Source organism: Dasypus novemcinctus, chromosome 9 (genome assembly GCF_030445035.2).
Source record: "Dasypus novemcinctus isolate mDasNov1 chromosome 9, mDasNov1.1.hap2, whole genome shotgun sequence".
NCBI classification, from domain to species: domain Eukaryota; kingdom Metazoa; phylum Chordata; class Mammalia; order Cingulata; family Dasypodidae; genus Dasypus; species Dasypus novemcinctus.
The window spans coordinates 32,869,659-32,894,453 of NC_080681.1; the positions used below are offsets into that span (position 1 = coordinate 32,869,659).

A 24,795-nucleotide genomic window follows, 5' to 3' on the forward strand; every position below is an offset into this window, starting at 1 on the left:
GGTACAGATGAAGTGAAGGAAAGGAAAAAAAAAGTTAGCTGGTTAGTTTGCAATCTTACTAATTTTATATATAAAGATGGCATGACATTTTGGTTTAGCTATTGCTCCAAGACATTTTGATATTATGATAACTGAAAAGTTTCAATTATTATACCTGCTCCCAACTAACTGTTAATCATTCAAATAGGCAATCAATTTGCTTTCACAACTTCTCCCATCTCCAAAATTTTATCATAAAGACATGGGATTTAACTGCTGTCAATAAGAAAAGCATTGATGATCAGATAAAGTTATTCTTTACATTTAACTTCCAAGTTTTTATATTCCTGAGGAAAGAACACAAGTGTTCAACTGCCACAGAATAAACCAAAGGAGAATTTTGGGAGTGTGCATTCATAGAGGTACTCTAATATAATTGAGGAAAAACTATCCATGCAACAGAGAATTTTTCACTCTTTCCCAAAGTTGCACAGGCATCATCCTTGCCATCACATCCTCACTCAAACAACTACAGAATTATATCACAAATTATAAAACGGTCTGCTAGAAAATGCAAGTTAGATCATGTCTCAACCAAAACTTAATGGTACCTAGTAGAAACTCAATGAAGTAGTCCAAATACAGAATTAGTTCTACATCTAGCACTCTCTATATATCATGCTGCATATATACCTGATAGAAATCAAATATGCATACTTGGACATACTTGTAAAAAAGGGAAAGGCGGAACCTCAATTCTCAAAAATCCAGTAAATATTCACTTCTGCTAAATATTTAGCAACAAAGTATCTTTCCTGACTTCATAACCCTATACACTAGAGTTTGTATAAAAAATCTGATAGTTCATATTCTAATCTAGTTTGGTCATCTAAGGGGCTAAGAATCCATATCTGTCATTCAGCACCAAGAGTATTTATTAAAAAGAATTTATTCTGAATAAAAAAGCAAGGTATATATATATTTTTACATCTTTTCTTTCTATAGCCAAGGGGCAACGCTTTTTTGGAAAAATAAGAAATCTTTTACATGACTCCTGACATCCTTTAACATATATATATGTCTATGTAAATAAGAAAAGTAAACAAAGCTGAAAAGTCTGAAATTTTTTAAAGTCTTGGGATAGGGTAGTATAGACAGAAATATGTCTTTCAAATATAAAGCATGTAAGCTGGCTAACTATGGTTTATTTTTTAAAAATGATCATTTAATATGAACATGAAATAATTATTAATATTACTTGAGGGACAAGAGGAAAAGGAAGCCAAAGTTTTCTAAATATTAAGTACAAAGAAAACATGCTAGCAGTGGAATTAGAAAATCCTTACCTCCCTGGCTATAAGCAGTCAACTACTGCATCAGTGTGTATTTTTAAGCAAATACAGAAGCAAAACTCATTAGCTCTTTAAAAAATACACACATTTAATGTTGGTCTGTTTCAATTCTAAGTAAAGCAATTCCAAAAATACAAACTGAACATCAGGGCCATGTGAATCACCATGATAAAATAAAACAGACATTCACAATAATTACGTCTAAAGACAGTTCAGCTTGATAAATCGTCTTCCAAGTATGTTAAAGAAAGAGTTACTAAAATACTGCTGGTGTTCAGTTAGAATTAAAGGACTTTTGGGAAAATGAAATATTATGATACAGGTGGAGTGAATAAGGTTACACGGGATTTACATTTTCCATTACCCCTAGATATAAACAAACATTCAAAAATCAACACAAACTCTGTGTGTTATTCAAAGTATTGCAGCTGCAGGAAAGGCAACTTTAAATTAATAGCTAGGGGAAAAATCAAGTTTTGGTGGAGGTAAACAGAAGTGACAGTTTTTAATTTACACTTTTGTAAAGCTCATTTATACCTGGTCAACCAGGAACCAAATGCAGAACAATGAAGTTCTCTGCTTCTTTTGGCTATAAGTGTGACAAGAAAAGGTCATCTTTTGAAGATGTTTAAAGAAATAAAGCAATTTTTTTATAAACAGTCAAATAATCCATTAAAGGAATAAATAAGTACTAATCCATATTTTTACCACACTGTAATCACTACTTTACATATTTTTCATTCTGGCGGCAAATTCCTCAATTTTTAGGCTAAAATCCACCAATCATTTTTAAGAGTAAAATGAATAGCTACCAAAATAAGAATAATCTTCTGTTTACTCTTTGGCTAAAAAAGAAAACAAACAAACAAAAGAAACAGAAGACAACTCTAACACTGGTGATAAAAGAAACTGTTTTTTTTTTTTTTTTACATGTAAAATAAAGTTATCAATTTAAATCTTGGTACATTTTATAAAAACAAGAGGTAATGTTGTAATAAAACAGCAGGAGCCCTGGCTGGCAACATACTGTTTGTTAACCCTGTGCAATAAAATACTTTGTTCATACTACACTTATTCAAACATGACTAACAGATACTACAGACATTTCAGGAATCTTTGTGCAATTCCCATAGACTTACTGTTAAAACTGAGAGACATTTACAATCATATAATGTGCCATGAAAACTTGAAAATGTTACTTCTGGTAGGAGATAATGTTCATATTTGAATTTTTAGGTTCTGAACAGCTGAGTTACAAGGACTGAAAGTGAAAAGCATTCTAAAAGCCCATGAACACTGTTGTTCACACCCTTCATGAGAACACACTAAACTCGTCTGACACATTTCTCTTCATACATAGCAAGCAACAGCACCCAATAAAAGCCTGAGAAGAAATGCTGCTGTGTAAATACTGCAACTATTCCTGAAAAAAGAATTATGGGATATATACTCCAAAGCTGCCCATTCCCATAATTTGTATTGCATAGGTCACATAATCACACACATATACATACACAAGTGTGTATATATATGCACATGCAAAGAATATATTAAGACGACAATGAAGTCTAGTCACAGAGCAATTTACAGGCTCAATATATTTTTTACACTTTGAAAGAAAATTTCAATATTTTACAGTCTTTCAGTAGGCATTATATACACTGCACTTTATGAAATCTAAAAGGTAGTGAAATAAATTTTTTCCAACATTTTGGTAACAAAACAGACAATGTTTATCCAAATACTTGTGCTATCTACATGATCTGTTTGCTCTAATAACCACTAATCACAAAAACTGACTCAATGGAATAATTAGAAAAATTACCTAACACCATGCATGGATTTGAATCATTTTTAATATCCTATCCTAGAAACATTCTACAAATCTTAAGATTTAAAAAATTAAGTCTCTGTTGCAAATTTTAAAAGATATCTTTTTTATGACAGTATCCATAACATTGACAGGTACATGTTAAGGCTATTATCATCTCCGTTTGTGAATTTTTTTGACTTTTTTCTTAAGAAAGATAGTAAAAGCCAGACACCTTTAGGGCTTTTAAATGTACCTACAGAAAATGAGAGTGCAGTGAACATAATGTTCAGTCCTACAGTCAGGATGCAGTTGCTCCTTCCCATTCCACAAGATACTGCACCTTTCCATCAAGTGTCACCCGACGAGCCAAAACTCGGTATTTTTCACCACATGCTATTCTACCTGCAGCACCAAAGTAACTGGTAATAGAGTTTTTTAAATGATTGAGTTGTAACTCCTGATCTGCTAAGTTATTCAGAATCTCTGTGTTGAGTTCATCAAATTGATAATCTTCTTTGCCTTCATCATCTTTAACAATTTCTGAATTCTGAGTCTGGAGAGCTCTTCTTGGAAGACGACCTCTTCTCCTCCGCAAATGTGGTATTGCAGCAGGCCAAGATCTTCCTGTACGAGTTCTTTTTCTGGAGTCAGATAATCTATAGAATAAAAAGGCCAAAACTGTCTACCTAAGCTTTTAAAACATCCTTCACCCACATAGTATGTGCTCTTACCTTTTGGATCACTCTATTTTAAGTATATCTGCTTGCTGATATAAAAATCAGCCCAACCAAAAATATGAATGCTATATAAATGGACTATCACTGACCTCTGATGAGCTTCTCTTTCTTAAATATTAAATGTGTAAGAATCAGGTTCAACTTTTTGAACTAGGATGCGAACAAGGCAAATTCTCACCAAAAGGAACTACTCCATAAGTAAGACCTTGTCAACAGTCTTATCATTAAAAGGAAGACAATTCATTCACTTATTTAATCATTCAATGAAACAAATATTTAATAAACACCTACTATATATAAGAAACTGTACCACTTTCTTAACCACCTGGTACAACTAAAATAAAGGTATTCTTATTACCAATTCCAGGCCAACTGAAGTAAAGTAATGAACTAGAATAAGAACAAACTAGAAGCCAGGGTACCCTGGGCTTAGATTCAACTATTCTACTATGCGATCTTGGCCAAATTCACACTTCTTATCCTCTATGTTCACTTACTAGACAAAGAGGTTGAACTAGACAACCTTTGGTATCAATTTCAGCTCAGAAATTCAATGATTTTATGATATTGTAACAAAAGAAGAATATAACATTACAGCTAAACACAAAGGCTTTACAGTAATACTATCTGGGTGAAACACTGTCCTATTTCCTAAACACGGATCTTGGGCTTCTGACTTAAAACCTTTTATGTCTGTTTCCTCCATCTGCAAAATGGGAAAATACAGGGCCTACAACTCAAAAGATTGTTTTAAGGATCAAACTTTTCATAAAGTACCTACCTTGCTTTATGAAAAAGATGTCCTTCTGAAGAATTGTGTTAAGTAAAATATTAGAGGGGAGTATACTATTAAGAGATATCCTTGAGTTTAAAATCCTTTTATTGGCAAAAGGATTTATTTAGCTGATTCAAACTTAAGACAGTCAAGTATTCCTAAAGGCGCACTTGTATACTAGAGGTAGAGGCACAGAAGGTCTAACAGAAAAGAGCACAGCCTATAAACACTATACTACTTCTCAATGCACGTAACAAATTTGAAAAAATTAATGTTTGTGCTCTGAAGAGCAAAAATATTCAGAGGAATACTAAAAAGCTAGGGATTCTACATAAGGACTGCTTGTCAGAGAGGCACACTTGTATCATTTTCAACTGCTGAAAAATTATGAATTATCATTATCACCTTCCAAAGAAAAAGCCTAGAGGAAAAAAATCAATAAAGAGTAAAAACGTAAAATATATACCCATAATGCCTGGAAATGCTAGACGAGGTAGTTTCTTTTGTACTGGAAGCACCCGTGAAATCCACATCTGAGGTATTGGATGAATGTGCAGTTCCCTCAGTTCTCCTGAGACAAAAGAATGGAAAAGGTATAACAACTATATTACATAACAATAGAAATACTAATCTCCCCCAAAAAGAAAATTCCTAGGAAAGGAGAAAATAATTTTCTATTTACCCTATAGAACAAGGTAAATCCAAGGTAGGATTCTCTGAAATTGATTCCTTATCCTGGAAAATAAAAACATACTTAAAATGTGGTTTTAAAGTAAGCTGAAAAAATATATGCTTCTCAGTAATGGCATGCAAACTTCCTCTCTTACCAAAGGTGGCTCAGCAGTTTTTTGAATCATTTTTCTCGTATATGGGCCAGGTGGGCGACCTACAGATTTTTTCTTTCCTTTTTTATCTATGCCATTGCTTACTTCCCTGAAACATAAAACAATTATATATTTAATCTCTGCATAAAGAAAAGACAATGGACAATATACACTGTCACAGGAAACTCTACTTACGTAATAATTAGACATATATTTTTATAAAAATGGTAACAAAAGCTACAATGTAAGTGAACCGATAAGCTTAGTTCAGGGTGTACATAATACTAATTTAAGTAAATACTTCTCGAATTAAGATATATTTACATTATGCAAAGTTAAAGAAAAAAGTTCTCTTTAATACAATTCTGAAAAATACATATCACCTAAAGATTTTTTAAAAATCAACAGACAACTATATTAAGAAGATTTTAAAACTCCTAAAAGCTCAATGATTAGCTTTTAGTAGGTTGTTACTACATGTACTACTAAAAATGATGATTAATTCAACAGTTAACCTCATGAGGCCTGGCAGTATCTGCGTTAAAATTATAGTAACTATCATTAGGATCTACCTTTAGAGATAAATATATATTATGGATTCTTGAACAATGTGATCAGAAAGTGAACGAAGCCAAGGTGGCAGAGGTGAAGGAGGAAGGAATCCTTAATTTAGGCATGGGTCAATCAAAGGGCAATATTAGAAACACCTAGAAAACCATGTTTGAAACCTAAAGGCAAAAATGGAGAGGAGTGAAAAAAATGAAATAGGGACACTTTTAGTTAATAGAAAATAAAAGGGCAATAGCAATATATAGAACATATGTTTCACTGATCCAACAGACATTACCTACCATATAATGGGGGATATATTAGATAAAGGGGACCATATAATGGGGGATATATTAGATAACGGGGATACACAGATGTTCCCTCTGCAAAGTGGTTCATTATATAGTTAGAAGGTGACAAATATGTATAAAAAAGCAAGTTAATAAAATGGGCTAAGACTATGAGAAAGTTATTCAGGAAACTTCAATTAAAAAAATAAAATAAAAAAGAGAAGGGGTATATAATAGGCAAGAAAGTAGAATGGAGAAACCAGGAAAGATTTTAGCCCTCCAGATATCAAATTAAGGTTTGGAAATAAAGGTATAAGGAGGGGAAAAGTAGGATAGCTAGAGAAACAAAGCAGAACTATTTAACTATAATCAAGGTCTCATGGTTAAGATAAATGGAGGTATATATAAATATTTTTTGGAAGATGATCAACATAACATTTATAAAGAATACCTGGAATAAAGAACATACTCTCTGACTAAAAGGAACAATCCATACCAAGGAACCAGAAGGAACAGAGGATGCCTTTAAAGAAAGTTAACAATCACCTGCCACCATCATAGATGAAGTATCCTAACAAAATTATGATAGGTATGAGAAAGTTCATGGAAATCTTTTATTTAATTCATAATGGGGGTCACTGTTAGCAAAGGATTAAGAGTGATAAAATTTCAAAGCAATAGGAATAGTTGGCATATTTAGGAAAGAAACTATAACATGGTATCTACTTTGTATTACAAACTTGAAATAGATGTGAAACACTGTCTGTAATTACATTTTCTTCCTCTTCATGAATATTCCATACCTTTTATTTGCTCCCTAAATTTCCCTCTCAGTATAACCCTGACTCCCAGCTATCTTTGCCTCATATTTCATTGAGAAAACGGAAGCTACTAGGCAAGAACTTCAATTATTTCCAACTGTCAAATCCAGAAAACTATCAACATCTGCACCATCTTCTCTATTTCACCCCATTTCAATGGAGGAGTATATATCCTCCACCACAGGCCATTCGCACATTCAGGCTCTAGACACCTTCCCTTCTGGATTCCCTAAGACTTTTTCTATCTTCAATTATTTTCTCTCTCTCCTACACCCATCTTTTTCTCCACTGTCTCTTTCCTAATAGCACACAAAAACAGGTTCAGATTATCTCCCGTCTACTAAAATACCATGCCTTGACTATTTCCTACCCTTTCTCCTGCCATTCTATTTGTTTGCTTTTCTTCAGCGTTGTTTCCACTGTATCCCTCTCCTCATTCAAAATTGGTTCCTTTCCCGTTTTTCCTTTATTATTTTGAAGCCACCCATATACCTTATTTGTAGGAAAAGCCCAGTAAAATACACACAAATTAAACAGAACTGGATTCAGTTACACTTCAACCCACTCCAATCTGGCTTTACAATCTAACTACTACAAAGAAATTGCTTTCGTCAAGATTACAATAACAAAACGTTGCCTTATCCAATGAACATTCTTTTCTCATCTTAATCCATCTCTGAGTAGCATTCAGTACTGTTTAAAATACCCATCTTTATTGAAATATCTCTTCATAGCTTTCCTGACACTAAACTTTACTCGTTTTTCTCCTACCTTCCTAGCTATTACTTCTTCGTTTCCTTTGCTTATTTTATCTCTTTCACATCACTAAATGGTATCAGAGCATTATTCTGGGCCATATTTTCTTCTTGTTTGTCTCTGTGTCTTTCTCCACTCACTCCCGAGATAATTTCATTCATTCTCATGGCTTTATAAATTAGCCTTCAAATTTATATCAACTGCTCTGACCTCCTCACCACAGAACTCCTGACTTAGAGATCCATTTGCCTATCTCACCTCATCACTTAGTTATCCCTCAAAAGAATGTCAAATTCAATGAGTATAAAACAGAACTCTTCATTCACCTTGCCAAAATCTGTTCTTCCACGTGTTATTAACAGACACCATCACCCACAACTTTTTCAGGCCAAAGATCTGAGTATCATTCAACTTGCTTTCTCCCTTTCTTTCATAAATTAACCCATTAGCAAATCTAATCAATTCTACCTACAACAAAGATCTCAAATATATTTTCTCTCCATTTGTATGTACTATTACCACCTATCCTCACATAGGCAACTGCAAAAGTTTAATTAATTTTCTACTTCTATTCTTATCCCTACACTTGTCCACTCTCCAAATGACATCCAAAGAAGTATTTAGAAAAGGTAATTAAATCTGTTAATCTCCCATAAGCGGCTCCACATTATTCTTCATAAACCAGCCAAACTCCTTATGACACCTACAACCTTCAAGATGCTAGATGATCAAGCCCCATTCAATCTTTCCAACACCGGGTGCTACTCCAGCCCTCCACTGAATCATACTTCCATAAGTTCATAGTACATGCTTTCGAGCCTTTGCACTTGTTATTACAACACTGAATGGTCTCCCTTTTTTTCTTCTCATTGTTAGCTTATACTTTTTAAGTCTCAGTTTAAATATCACCTCAACAAGGACTTTCCTAAGCCTCCTTTAAAGTAGAACACTCCCACCCCTTATCTCTATCCATCCCAATATACACTAAAATAGCATGCTATTTCCTAAATGGAAGAGCACAGTCTAATCATTTTGTTTGCCTGTTTATCATCTTTCTTCCCCACTATAACATATATCCCATCAGGGCAGAAAGAAAACATGTTTTGTTTGCCATTGTATCCCCAGAAGTAAGGCACTTGATAAATGTGCTGAGTGAATGAATAAATGAACAAATGAGTGGGCCAGTACTTAAGTTGTTTGCTTACAAAATCAACAGTACCTATTCCTAGGTCAAAGACCTTAAAAAAAAAGGAATTTAAAAAAAGGTAAACATCTAAGCATCAACTCTGTACTTTGCCTAAGCAAGAAATGATAGGAAAACAAAGCAGGGTAACTACAGCTTGTATTTTCAAATATACTCTTGAAACTAAATAACATGCATATTTAGTTACAAATAAACTAAAATGAAAAACTAAGCCACAGATCAACTTTTACCTTGAGTCAGATATAGGTTTGGATGCCTTTCTGCCTTTAATTTTAAATTCATGGGATGTTCCTTCAGGTTCTTTCTCTGCTTTGAATGCCACATTTGGTGGCACAGGAGGAACACGAATTCGCAACCCAAACAAATGCTTCTTCTTCTTTATTTCTTTCCCAGACATAAACCTAAATTTTTAAAAAAAATTAACTAAAAATTTAAAACTGAACACAATACATGGCAGACACTAACCCAAACCTTTCAGTTATAAGGCCCTTCTATACGGAAGCCCATTCAATACTACAAAAATTTCGCTTTCCCCCTTGCTGTCCTTGATCTTTATCTGCCCCAGAGACAGTTCACAGTAAGAAGATATGGTCAAGGGAGGGGAATGGGGTAAGGGAATAGGATTAGAAGGAAGGGAGAAGAGCACATCCCCACTTTTCTTTTTAAACATGGCATAACTTGTCAAAGGAAGGAAGAAGAGCATAGGATGTCCTTTTTTTCCCCAATATGTTTATTCCCAATATGTTTTCCCATATTTTAGTGTCATCTTTTAGAAATATCTTGATTTACAAAAATAATTCTATTTTCAGAGTGGATCTGTGAGGAGAGAAACCCCGTCAAAGCAACAGGTGACAGCTTTAGAAATGAAAGTAGAAGGCAAACTGTAGCGGCCCAAAAACTAAATTAAAAAACAAAATAAAAAGAAATGGAACATCTAGAGTGCAAAATCTGGGACTGAAAATAATCTGGAGTAGAGAAGTGCTATTCAGTAATGTACAGGCCTCGAGCCTCTAAAAAATATGCTCCTTAACTCCTTTCCTTAGTCCTCAGGGTACTTATTCTCCAAACATCCCCATCTACATTAGTTTTATTGGAGCCCACCTGGCCACAAGAACCACTAACAATTGTTTGAAGTGTTCTTCTACTTATAAGCATGTTAAAGAAAAGGGAGCTCCCCTTTCTACCATATTAGGAATAGCGTGTTTCTGGCATCCTAAGTCGGAATTCAGAATTCATTATCCCACCAAAATATTTTTACCAGTATAATTATTACTCAAGTACCTCATGGCTTTTTGAGTTAGCCCAGAGATCTAACCACTACAAATTAAAACATAATTTAAGGAGGAAATACTGTCGAATTAAAAAAAACAACTTGTTACAAATAAAAATATTGTAATTCAATATTTAGTTGGAACCAGCATATATTTAGAAAAATTATTTCTATTGCATTTGGAAAATGTTCTCGCGATATACAGATATGCTGATAAAAAGGAAAGATCTATAAAAGAATTTATCAATAAATATCATTTCATTATCAAAAACTTAAACCTCTAATCCCACTTTTCTATAAATTGATAGCAGTAACTAATCTTAAAATGACGGACCTTAATCTTTTAAAAACCCATTCTCTCCAATATTTTCCCTATCTTTCTGCATATTCCCACCAGCTAAGAAGATTTTTATTTTACTCAGTAGTTTGCACTATAGAAATAAGTTATTTCTTGAATATGCTTTTTCAATTACAACGACCAAAACCCCCTAGAGTTAGTTACTGATATGCCTCCCACCCACCATTCGCAGGGAGAAGGATTACTCTTCGCCTCTCCAACCTTTGAGAATCACTGCTCTACTCCGATAAAGAAAATGGGACATTAAAAAGTTTTAAAATGGAAATGTACTATCTCTATACACCAATCCCAAAATTCTTAAACAGTGCCGTTATTCCTTATACTTACTAAGTGTCTCCCTCTTAGGGATACATAAAATAAATCAACTTACATGGTCTTGTAATCATTTAATGCCTCCAGAACATGCTCATATCTTTCAGATTTTGGTGTGTCTGCCAGCTGTGAAGTATCAAGAAACAATTTAACGTACTACAGTTTCATTAATTAGGAATATACAGGTGCTAGATAGAGGCAATGTGATGCAAAGGAAAAGTGTACTGACTGGTAGTCAGAAGGTCCAAGTTCTAATTTCAGGTATTTACTGACTAGCTGTGTAATCTAGGGCCATTTAAAAAAAAAACAAGGCTTGTTTTTTCACCTGTAAAGAAGGGAGCACAGAACCTGCACTACTTACTTCACTTTATTGTGTGGATCAAACAATATGTCTGTGAAAGGAGCTGTAAAGTATACCACTATAAAAATGGGATTTTATTATTTATTACTAATCATTAAAATGTTTTTTAAAAATTCTATATCCTGGGAAAAGAATACATTTAAATTCTTTTAATATCAATCGTAATAACTTCTAGCAGATACCAACAGAAGTCTAAAAAAGGGAAAAAACACAGACCATTTTATTTCTAATGTTAGCATAAACCAATAATATCTAACTTAAAAAAAATTACACAATTTGGGAATTTTATTTACAAAGCAAATATAGACAGGCTTTTTAGCCAGCCCTAAAACCCACAATGGCTCAGTAATTGTTTTTGTCATCACAAACCATTTTAAAATCTAAACATTCAAGTCTATAAAATATTCCATTTTGTTCCAACAGGGCTTTCCCAGAGACATTTCTGCCTCTTATTCAAAGTTTAAAAAAGGAGTCCATTAGTAGATTCTCTAAATTATTAAAAAGACTAACCTGAACTGAAGCAACAAGGGCCTTAAAAAAAAGAGAGCTTCCAAAATATCAAAGTTGAATTTAAAAATTACAGCCAGTATGTACTTTACCAATGGAAACTTCCAAGCCTCAGAACTGCTTCAAGTGAAAAGATAGGGGGTGAGGGTGGGGAGGAACCTACCAAATAGAATGCTGGAGCTAGAAGAGATTTATAAAGCCATCCACTTCAAATCTCTATTTTACAGATGAGTTAGAAAGGGTTATAGGAAAAGTCAGAACCAGAACCCAGGTAAACAGATGTGCATTCATTCAACATTCAGTGAGAGCCCACACTGTGCCAGACAAGTTGTATAAAAGAAAAATGCATACAACTGTATAGGATAGTTTGGTGTTCATTCCTCTACACCATACCCTCTTCCTACTGTAATTTCTGAAGTGTCACAATGACAGAATTTTTATTAAAGGAAAAATAATATAATCGGACTTTACGGCTTGAAAAAAACCTTAGATATCTATCTAAAACCTTCTACCCAATACAGCAATCCTTTTTACAATAGAGACAGTCATTCAATCTTAGCTTAAATAGTTCCACTGATAAAAACTCATGAAGTTCCTACTAAAGGAGCCCCATTTCACAGCCGGACCAAATATTCTTCTCTAGAACTCTTCTATTCTCTTTTAGCAGCCATATCATATTATTTCATATTAAACTTATAACTTATCCTGTCCCTGGTCCCTCTTCCCTATCTCAACTCCAAAATCTTATGAGATGAACTGCCACCAAATCAGGTATCCCTATCATGCACATTGATGTATGTAAGTCTAAAAGGAAAACTTTAAAACTGTTTATTTCATTGTTTGAGCTCAATGGTCCATCTTTCTCAATTCTGCCGTCTTTTTTGAATTGAAGGTAGAGACAAATACAAATCTTCCTCAACAATATTTCCAAGCCATTGACAGGTTTTGTTACTTTTATTCAATTAGCTATAAATACATTTAATTTTTACTTCAATCAGTTCAAGTTCAATTATTTTATCTGCAATCAAATTATAATATATCTACACCATGCCCACATCATTTTGGCGACCAGTCTTGCTAATTACACCAGAAAGGAAACCAAGGTATTTAACATGATGTATTCTAATAAATTAAGAGTTTTTTCCTTATTCCTTTTAAAATCTTCATAGAACATATATTTGAAAAAACCACTCTGCACTTTTTCTGACAATCAACATCAAAACTGACCTTGCTATTTCTCAAAATCACTTTTTCATTTTTTGAAAATTGCAAATAACCTTCTCTTTTTTCTTCTGGACCTTTTTCTAAACCATTCCTCAGAAATTTTATCTATAAGTTCTTTCAGCACTCTGGGACTATTTTGCATAAGACTGTATATTTCAACTCACATAAAGTGGTCAAGAGCTCTCCCAAGCTTTGCAAAAAGACTGCAGTAATACAGCCTAATTGGAAAATCCATATTAGAGGAATATCATATTTTAGGCCTTCATTTAACTGTAAGGTTTATAATATATATCTTCCCTAAAAATTCATTTTTTGCTCATCCTTCTTCATACACTAACCTCACACCATGATTTATTTCTGTACACATAAATGTTGTTGTGTATATTATCACACTTTCTTTTAATGAAGTAAGTGCTTCAACTACCAATATTGAGTTTCATGCCACCCATGCTCAAGGAAGCTTAAGGATTATGCTTGGCAATCTATAAACTGTCTATTCATATATAATACTTAAAGCCCCAAGTATTAGTTATTTTTCAAAAAAGAACTTATACTACCTCTATTATGCTACTTTTTTTCTCTCCCAAATATCATTTCCAACATAGTATTTACTGTTGAGTTTTATCTATGCTTTTCTCCCCACCTCCCTCAAAAAGTGAGGTAGCACAAAATACATTTTTCTACTATCAAACTTTGGGTTTTTAAAATTTAAGACCATAGTTAACAGAAAAGTGGGTTGTCTTACATAATTACATTTCAAATCACATTAGTAATCAAAGACAAATGACAACAAGCAAATTCCAAAAGTATTAACACCTCATTTTAACCTTCCAAAAGCAACCTGATACAAAAGTGATACTTCAATCTTAGGTAAACACTTTAAGCAACTTTAAGTTTTCAATCTTAGGTAAAAACTTTAAGCAACATTTGAGACCCCAGTAAAGCATGTTATGTACTTTTACTATGTCAAAGTATTTCAAAACATACTAGCTCCTCAAACAGCTACACTAAGTCCATATGATAATTACAAAGGCATCAAGGCTCAAAGATGTTAAAAAAACATATGGCATAAATCATCATCTTCTAACATCATATAATAGTTTTAGCACCTCGTCACAGAAATCCTGTAAAACAGTCAACTAAGAAAATATATGATAGATGAATGCTAAATGTCTTTCACTATGAAAAGATATTGTCTCCAAAGTTTACTATCTTTAAAACTTCTTTTTGTTATTAGGTCACATTATTTCCTTTATGACATTAAAAAACAAAAAGAAAAACAAACGCAGCACATTAAAGAGAATACCATTGACTTGACATAAGATTACACCAAGAATCCAGAAATCTAAATTTATATTTAAGATAAAACTTTCAAAAAACTGTTGAATACCACTAAAGTTTGGCCAGCATCATCAAATACATCATATGTAAGATTAAGTTATAACTCCATCCCTATAACTAGGTGTTATTAAATATTACTAAGAAAAATACTGTGAAAATTTCAGATAGCTTCTCACATTAATAAAAGATTTTTTTCTTTTATCTGGCTAGGGAGTGGGATGAGGGAAGTTGGGGGGGTCACTCAACATTTAAGAGAAAGTAAAATCATAACATAACTATTGTTGTTTTTTATTTTTTAGGAAAAACTTCTAGAGGAAGTCCTGACATTCTATAATCTATACTACGTATAAAAAGACCAGATGTTCAAAATGACTCGAGGGAGTGGGTGTGGCTCAAGTAGTTGAGCGCCTGCCTCCCACATGGAAGGTCCTGGTTTCAATTTCGATGCCTCCTAAAGAAAACAAACAAAAATAATGAGCAAACAGGAGAGGGACCCAATACAGGAGAGCTGATGTGGCTCAATAGTGAAGTGCTGGCCTCCTGCATGTGAGGTCCTGGGTTTAAACCCATCCCGGTATCTCAAAAAAAAAAAAAGACTTGAGTACTCCAAGGCACTCAGCGAATAATATTATACTTACTATAACTATCTGCCATATCTTAAAAGTAATTAATACTTTATATACAAAGATTTTCATCAAGAATATAAACAAAATGAAATTTCTGTTTACCTAAATTTGATTAAGTAGTGACAAAAGAAATTCCACCTATTGTGGAATGATTTATTATTTATATATCCTTGTTTTATTAGTACAAACATTTAAAAGTAAAGTAAATTTAAAAAAAAAACACATTGAATAAACATTGTGACAGAGTGGTATAAATATTTTAATCTCTTCATTAAAATCTTATCCTAAAAACCAATCTACACATAGTATAAGGATGTGAAAACATTACACAAAAGAACACATAATTAATACCTAAACGTCTATCTGTGAGTAACTAATCTGAGGATGGGATGGCCAAACTAAGTCTGAATATTTTCATATTTTAATGCAAAAGAGAGTGCAATGAGAAATGATTAGAAAGTTACTTCTAATAATAAATTTCATGGTTTTAAGGAAGTGGAAAACACTTCTTAAAAAGTAAAATTTTATAATTATTTAGGTTTCATTAAAAATCAGATGCCTTTAAAATTTTTTAAGTAAAAAAAAAACACCATTTTTCCATCTTGGCAAAGAATAATAAATCAAAAGTTCTTATTTCTAAGACAATACCTCACAGGCTACCAAAAAATGAAAACATGTATCTAGTGCTCAAGAAAATTTTTTTCAAATAAATTGCAAGCTCAGCAGGAGCTGAGACATCTAAAATTCATTAAATTCTTTAGAAGTAGACTGAGTTTTGTTTAGCCTATTAAATAAACTCTAACCATTAGCATTTTAGAGGAATGATAGTATTTTAATTAAACATAACCTGAATTTTTATGTGTAAGTTCACTGCCTACACATCAAATTTCTATTACAGAATTTCATCAACTGAAACATAAAATCTACTAAATCTACTAACAAGTATTATAAAGATATATCTGTATATGCAGTGCTAAAAGAACCAAGACCTAGAAATAAAGCATTTTAAGATGAATGTATTAAAGCATTAAATATTAAGGTGATTGTGAAGAAACAATAGAGACTAGTGCCTTGCCCTTACTTTTTTCCTCTTATTACTCATCAGTTTATTAAAATTTGTAAAATTTACAAGTCAACTCACCTTTTCTCAACTTTATCTGAAAAAAGACGTATTTAACAGAAAACTCAGCAGGAGTTTATTTATCACTCCAATTCCTAACAAGATATCTTAGCTCAATCAAGCTTCAATAATATCCTAGATTTTAAAAACTTAAGTATTCTGCAGGCATTTGTTTTAGTTTATGCAGCTGATATGCCACCAACTTTTAAGTAAATGTATACTGTACACTACCTATTGTCCCATAAAACCCAAAACAAAACAAATGCTTGATATACTATTTGATATGAACTTTATAAACTATGAAGTCTAAAAATAAAAAATGCAGAAATTATTCCTATATTTCAAATCATTTTATACCAAAAAGGCATCACTAAAAATCCACATCTAATTCCACATATTATGAAATACATGTTTTAGTATTAACCTAGCAATTAATATATGTATTCAGATCATTCTTTAAATGTTAAAAATAAAGTAACTATTAAACTTACTCTAGCTACATTCCTTTTTGTGGTATTGTAGTTTCAAATTCTCCTTAAATGAATATACATTACTTTTATATTCCTTAAAAAAAAAAAAACTCTTTGTAAATTAACATGGGTGGTTATACTTCACAGATGAAAGGCAGAATGTGATGTCAGAATGAAGGGGGATAATCTCCAATCCAGAAAGCATTACACTTTATAACTTGAACTCTAACACAACTACTAGATCCCACCATTCCTAGAAGTCAAAGCCATTTAAGGAAGTAACAAGAGAGGAAAGAAGAGTGCTAGTTATATCTCTAAGTATATAGAAACATCAGAAGAAGAAAAAAGACAAAACCATGAGTAAGATACCTGGACTTCACTCTCTATTCTGACTTAAGCTACAATGATTCTCAATTCAGAAAATGGAAGAATGACATATTTAATTCCTCCTAAATTTTTCCAGAGTGAAAAGGCAATGAATACAGAAGTGTGAGAGGGCTGCTCCTGATATCCTTACCAAAGTTTTCTCCCCCAACCTAAAATTAAATTCTACTTCAAGACTGATTTATATATGTGTCCTAGTTTTTTTTGCAAAATCAAAACAAAACAAAAAAGACATCAAGTAGCTAATGAAATTAGCTCTACGACCACCTACCTCTCCAGGGTGCAATCTATCCCAGTTTTCATTAATGTATGACATAAGCTCAAGTTCAGAATCAAAGTATTTCTTCTTGTGAATAACACTTAGGTTGTAAAGGCATAGGTGTGCTATATCTACCCTGGAATCCAAAAATAATCAAAATATACGAAAACAACATTTTTTGTTATTGTTAAGAAGTCATACAATTTCTTTATAAAGCCAATAATTAAAAACTCACTTTATGCTTTATTATGTACTAATAAAATTGACTTTAAAAACTCATACTGAAATATACAGGAATACAGAGTCAACATCATAAGTAATAGTCATAATACAATAAATTACTACCTAGAAAAATAATTGGAAAACAGTGAGTAAACACTGACTTATCCTGAAGAGTACCTATAAACTAAAAGTTAACTGAATTATATTTTAAAATTAGAAAAAATAATTTACAAGCAAGAAACGACCAAGATTTTTGCTTGTTTTCAGTACATCATACAAGCTACACACCAGATCAAATTCTAAGCTGTTTATCTGAATCATGAGTTAAATATTTGTTGCTAATATGTAAATATTTCACAAAAATTTGTAAGTACTTACTTTAAGTATTTTATTATTAAAACTCCAAAAATCAATGCACTACCTTCCCACACCCAAGAATTACTACACTGAAGCAGAAATTAGCAGATTTGTCATAAGACCTTTTCTCTCTCCTACTGTGGTATTCTGAAAGCCCAAAAGAACTAGAAACATGAATTCTGAAAGGTCTAAAAGATGTCTGAAAGTTACATTTTATGTGATTCAGTAACAAATAGCCTTATGAATTTAACAATAAAACCAGATAACCTTTAGTAAAGATGATATCAGACTTCAAATGTTTACACTTACCACTGTAATGGTAGACGTTTGAGGTATTCTGGTCCAGAACTGCAGACAGAGCAAATAAATGTATAAAACCTAGGGAAAAAAGATAAGCTGAATATACATTGAGTAATAAAGGATACATATAAATTTAGCAATTATACTAATAACCAGTAAGTGAATAACTTAGAAAGGACTGATATTCAATATAAAGTAAAATATAATTTGAATTCTGACACGGTCTGATAGTTAAGTAATTTCTTTTCTAATAATGGCAAATAATAATAGTTCTTATCTGGGGTAATGGGACAAATTTTCCAACTACTAGAGACTTTCAGAGTTCACAACCAGATTCATATACATCTGTAGTTTACTGATAACTTATGTATGTCAGAAATTGTGATGGCTGTTCCCATATAGATCATTTCATTCAATGCTCAAAACCAAAGAGTAAATAAGGTAAGTCCAGAGGAGACAAGCTGGCCTTTCTACTGTCACAAAAATATCAAGTACCATTAGCCAGAATTTAAACCACTGGTTTTTTATGCCAAATGTAGTGCTCTATCTTCAATTTTTCTTCCTACACATCTGCTATACAACATTGTCTTAATTCAGAAAATCACATTAGGTCTGTTTTTTAAAATTCTTTCAATTTAAGGTGTAAAGTGTATCTGTATCAAAGTTCCATAGTCTTTCTCAATTCTCTGTAATGGGATTCCTTTGAAGTTCTTTCTAACAAAGAGAATAACAACTTGGACCAATGTGAGGCAACAGGAATAAATACAACCACTGATCTAATATTTTTAAGTTTCTAGAATACCATCCAAAGCACAAAAGTTTTGTATTATTAAATATTCTCCCGAGATGACCTCTTTTACAAGTTACTATTAAAAATATTTTTAGAAATCTGAAATTGCAAACATAACCACAATAAGAAAGCCAAAAAAATCAAATCAGTAAAGTTCAAATGTTCTTCTCACCTGTCTCCAAATAACATTGGCTTTTGAAGGCATTGCACACAAGCCTCATGAAACCACTGTTTACATTTGCAGCACTGCAGCATCTTTAAATACCAACTAAAGAAAAAAGTTAGGTTACAATTACTTTTTGATGAGGTAAAAGATTCATTTTTTAAAAAAGCAAAAGTGGCATTATTCAGAATACAGTTCTGATTTAAGTATCATGTTTCTACTATAACTTAGTATAGTAATTCCAAAAAGGTTTAGTGGTATTAACCATTTCATCCCAACTCTCCTTTACTTATGAGAATTTATAAACCCCTGAAAAACACATCTACTATTTCTAGTCAACAAGTGCCATCAGTAAAGGATCTCACTCATAACACAAGCATGGAAGACTTATCTCCACAGAAAAAAAACTGCACCCAAATGTCTATAAGCAGCTTTACTCATAATCACAAAAAATTGAAAGCAGGGAAGCAGACTTGGCCCAGTGGATAGGGCGTCCATCTACCACATGGGAGGTCCAAGGTTCAGACCCCAGGCCTCCTTAACCCGTGTGGAGCTGGCCCAAGCGCAGTGCCGTGCCACACAGGAGTGCCGTGCCATGCAGGGGTGCCCCCCACGTGGGGGAGCCCCATGCGCAAGGAGTGTGCCCTGTATGGAGAGCTACCCAGCGCAAAAGAAATTTCAGCCTGCCCAGGAATGGCACCGCACACACGGAGAGCTGATGCAGCAAGATGATGTAACAAAAAAGAGACACAGATTTCCGGCTGCTGACAACAACAGAAGCAGACACAGAACACACAGCAAAATGGACAAAGAGAACAGACAACTGGGGTTGGGGGGGGCGGAAATAAAAACAAAATAAATCTTAAAAAAAAAAATTGAAAGCAAACAAGATATCCTCCAATAGGTGATTGGATAAACAAACTGTGGTAAATCCATACAATGGAATATTAATGAGTACTAAAAGGAATGAGTTATCAAGCCACAAAAAGACATGGAGGAACCTTAAGTATATAATGCTAAGAGAAAAAAATCCAATGAGAAAGGACTACATACTGTTTGATTCCAACTATATGACATTTTAGAAAAGGAAAAACTAAAGAGGCATCAAAAAGATCAGTGGCTGTCAGGAATTTGGAGAAGAGGGTGGGAAGGTATGAAAAGGTAAAGTACAGGGGACGTGTAGGGCAAAGAAACTATTTTGTATGAAATTGTAATGGAAGATACATGTCATTACACATTTATCAAAACCCAGAGCAGGGAAGCGGATGCTGCCCAAGAAGTTGGGCAACCGCCTCCCTCATGGTAGGTCCAAGTTTTGATTCTTGGTGCCTCCTAAAGAAGACGAGCAGACAGATGAGGGAAATAAAATACCTATAAAAACCATATACAAAGCAAAAAACAAAACAACAAAACCAGAGCACCATACAACACAAATAGTGAACCTTAATATAAACTATGGATGATAGTTAATAATAATGTACCGATATTGCTCCATTAATTATAACAAATACACTATACCAAGGCAAACTAGGGGCAGGAGTAGGAAACCAAACTCTATGTACTATTATCCTCAATTATTTGGTAAAACCAAAACTGCATTAAAAAAAAAAATTCTATTAATAATGGGCGGGGGGGGGGGGGGGAGGGGAAGGAGTCCCAGAAGCCTGGGATTTTTTTCACCTCATTCTCTATACTTTAGAAAAGCTGCTCAGCCTGAGATCACTGATATATGTAACAGTTTGCCCATATACAGGCATAACTCATTTTATTGGGCTTTGCAGATACTGCATTTTTTAACAAATAAAGAAATGTTTTTTACAAAATGAATGTTTGTAGCAACCCTGTGTCAAGCAAATCTAGTGGTGCCATATGTTCAACGTGTTCACTTCATGTCCGTGTCACATTTTTATAATTCTCACAATGTTTAAAACTTTATTATTATATATATTATGGTGATCTGGATGAATTACCTTTGATATTACTATTGCAATTGTTTTAGGGTACCACGAACTGTGTCCATGTAAGATGGTGAACTTCTAACTGGTAAGTGTTATGTGTGTTCTCACTGCTCTAACAACCAGTCATTTCCTGCCCCCTTCCCTCTCCTTGGTCCTGCATATTCTGAGACACAACAATATTAAAATTGGGCCAATTAATAACCCTACAAAAGTAAGGTGAAAAGCTTCTGGAAAGGATTAACCATTCTAGATACCATGAAGAACATTCGTGAATCATGGGAGGAGGTAAAAGTATCAGCATGTACAGGAATTTGGAAGAAGTTGATTCCAACTCTAAGGATGACTTTGAGGGGTTCGAGACTTCAGTGGAGGAAGCAACTGCAGATGTGGTAGAAAAAGCAAGAGAACTAGATTTAGAAGTGGAGCCTAAAGATATGACTGATTTGCTGCAATCTATTATAAAACTTGAATGGATAAAGAGTTGCTTCTTGTGGATGAGAAAGTGGTTTCTTGAGATGGAATCTACTCCAACTGCAAATAACACTGCTGAAATGACAACAAAGGACTTAGAATAGCACATAAATTTAGCTGATAAAGCAGCAAAAGGTATATGAGGGGACTGACTCCAATTCTGAAAGAGGCTCTAACTGTGGGTAAACTATCAAACAGCATCGCAGGCTACAAAGGAATCTTTTGTATAACTTCACTGTGTTTAAGAAATTGTCACAGCCACCCCAACCTTCAGCAACCACCACCCTGATCAGTCAAGCAGCCATTTACCAGCCTTTACCAGCAAAAAGATTACAACTTACTGAAGACTCAGATGATGGTTACAATTTTTAGCAATAAAGTATTTCTACATACTGTGTATCTACTATTCTTGTCCATTATAATGAAAGGAGCAATAAAAATTTAATAAATTTGGTTAACATAATACATCTAATCTAAGATGTAAAGTCTTTCTGGTGGTTTGGTTCTTTTTCATCTTAGGTATTTACAGTCTGTTTCAGATAGTCAAACATGCCAAAACTGAATCTTCAACTAAAATGGAATCCTCCCTCTTTCAGTTAGTACATGGTTTTTATATATTCCCTATCTGCCAAATAATGTCTTTTCTTCAGCAATTCTTTTGCTCAAGTGAGCACCACATTACTTTTAAGCCATACATAGGAAAAGGCAGGAAGATAGCTATTAAGTGAAGTCTTTCATTCAAAAAATGTTTGGTAAATACTAATTATAACCGAGGTACTATGCTAGGTGTTTTAAGATAGATAGAGTGGCTAGCAACATGAGACAGTCTCTGTCTTCATGGTATTTAAAGAATGACCTACCTCATAAAATAATGTCTTTTAATGGAATAATGCTTTAAATGGAACATTTAAAGGACAGAAGATCAATCTTAACTCCTGTTCATTGCATCTTTTATAAGTGATTTAAAGAAACCAGACAGGGAAGCAGATTTGGCTCAACTGGTATAGTGTCTGCCTACCACATGGGAGGTCCAGGGTTCAAATCCAGAGCCTCTTGACCCATGTGATGAGCTGGCCCATGTGCAGTGCTGATGCGTGCAAGGAGTGCACCCCATAAGGAGAGCCGCCCCATGTGAAAAAAAGTGCAGCCTGCCTAGGAATGATGCCACACACATGGGGAGTTGATGCAGGGAAATGACACAAAAAAAAGAGACACAGATTCCCAGCACCGCTGACAAGAATACAAGCGGACACAGAAGAACACAGCGAATGGACACAGAGAGCAGACAACTTGGGGGGGGGGGGGCGCGAAGAGAAATAAATAAAAAATAAATTAAAAAAAATAAAGAAACCAGACAATGCCTTCTAAACCTGCAAGTGACCAAGAAGGGGGAATGATTACTAAAAAAATGCTAAATGTCAACATTTCCGCAAGATCAGAGCCTAATTGGAATGAAGGCTGAAAATTCATTTATATATTCACTTTTTCATGTTTTCATCATTGAACACCTTCTGTGTCCCAGCATACTCCTAGATAGCAACCCTCTCCCAAAGAAGTAGTAGGTAAGGAAGAAAGGCACAAGAAACCAATAATTACAATTTAAAAAGGGTTAAATGTAAAGTTCTGTATATATATTTTTAGTGTAGTACAAGCACACAATGTACAAATTAGCTTAGCATCAACTGGTACAAAAAAGAAATAAAAAAGATGTCTAATTCCTACAAGATCAACGTGAGCCAAGAAAAAAAGATGGAACGACAAAAAAGAGGAAACACAATTTCTTTCTGCAACAATGGAAGCTTACTTAGCATAATATTCAAAGCTCTAATAGCGCCATTATATTTTATGCCAGTCAAACTATTTCTGGAAACACTGTATTTTCCAATCATGATAACCATATTTCAAGAGTAACTTATAAAAAACAGAGAAAAAAACAGGAAAGTTTGGAAATGAAAGACTGTTTGATGGCAATGGAAATTTTAGCTTGAAAAACAGAACTGTCTTTGGTGTGTGGGTCCTGGGACTGGGAAATACGATTGTTGACTTGAAATATTATAAGGCTAAATCTTCTAAGAAAGGTAATATGTATTTGTTTAATTCAAGGAGAACTAGGCAAATTTCCAAATATTCCTAGAACTTTTGTTATTTATTTAGCAAACATTTAATGATACCTGAAAAATCTATAAGAAAGCTACTATACTATAATAAATGATTTCATCAAAACGGTGAAATACAAGTTCAATATAGAAAAATTAGTGATGTGTCTATATACCAAATATGAACAACCCGAAAAGGAAATCAAGAAAATTACAATTACAATAGCAACTAAAAGAATAAAATATCTAGGAATAAAGTTAACCAAGGATATAAAGAACTTGTATAAGGAAAAATACAAATCACTACTAAAAGAATTTAGAAAAGACCTAAAATAAATAGAAAGCTAGTCCATGCTTATGGATTGGAAGGCTTATTATTAACAAGTAATATCAAGACTATTCAAAGTGGTTTATAGATTTAACACAATCCCAATCAAAATTCTAACAATTTTCTTCACAGAAATGGAAAAGCTGATCATCAAATTCATATGGAAGGGGTAAGGCACTCCAAGTAACCAAAACCATCTTGAAAAAGACCAAAGTTTGAGCTCTCACTTTACAATTTCAAAACTTATTACAAAGCCACAGTAAATAAATCAGTATGGTAGTGGCACAAGGACAGACTATAGGCCAATGGAATAGAATTTAGAGTACAGAAGTAAACCAACACATCTATGGCCAATTGATTTTTGGCAGTAACACCAAGGCCACCAAATGGGAGAATCTCCTAAACAAATGGTGCTAAGAAAACTGGATATCAACATGCAAAAGAAAGTGGATCCCTAGAGCTCACATCATACACCAAAATAACTCAATGACGTAAATATAAGAGTTACAACTATAAAACCCTTAGAAGAAAATGTAGGGAAATATCTTCAGGGCATTGTATTAGGCAATCACTTTTTATACTTTACATCAAAATTACAGCAACAAAAGAAAAAAATACATAAGCCTGACTTCATCAAAATTAAAAACTTTTGTGCAAAGGACATAAGATAGCGAAAAGACATCTGTAGTGAATTTAAATAAAGTAAGGGCTTTGCACTATTATGATGCCTCAACTCTCAGACCCTGTCATTAATAAAACAAGGAAGGGCTTAGGCACC

The 24,795-nt window shown here is 33.4% G+C and overlaps 1 protein-coding gene across 2 annotated transcripts in view; it reads right to left on the bottom strand.

Moving 5' to 3' along the window:
• Positions 1–1,399: 1,399 nt before the first annotated feature.
• MTF2 (metal response element binding transcription factor 2) overlaps positions 1,400–24,795 on the bottom strand; it is a 96,121-nt gene continuing 72,725 nt past the window's right edge. For both annotated transcript variants that reach the window (XM_058303161.2, XM_071217247.1), the window contains 9 exons: positions 19,174–19,269; positions 18,221–18,289; positions 17,345–17,468; positions 11,099–11,166; positions 9,331–9,501; positions 5,484–5,589; positions 5,339–5,391; positions 5,123–5,227; positions 1,400–3,800 (listed from right to left, as the gene is read on the bottom strand). In XM_058303161.2, the coding sequence (XP_058159144.1) occupies positions 3,443–3,800; positions 5,123–5,227; positions 5,339–5,391; positions 5,484–5,589; positions 9,331–9,501; positions 11,099–11,166; positions 17,345–17,468; positions 18,221–18,289; positions 19,174–19,269 (1,150 nt within the window). In that variant the 3' untranslated portion in view covers positions 1,400–3,442. The remainder of the gene's footprint in view (positions 3,801–5,122; positions 5,228–5,338; positions 5,392–5,483; positions 5,590–9,330; positions 9,502–11,098; positions 11,167–17,344; positions 17,469–18,220; positions 18,290–19,173; positions 19,270–24,795) is intronic.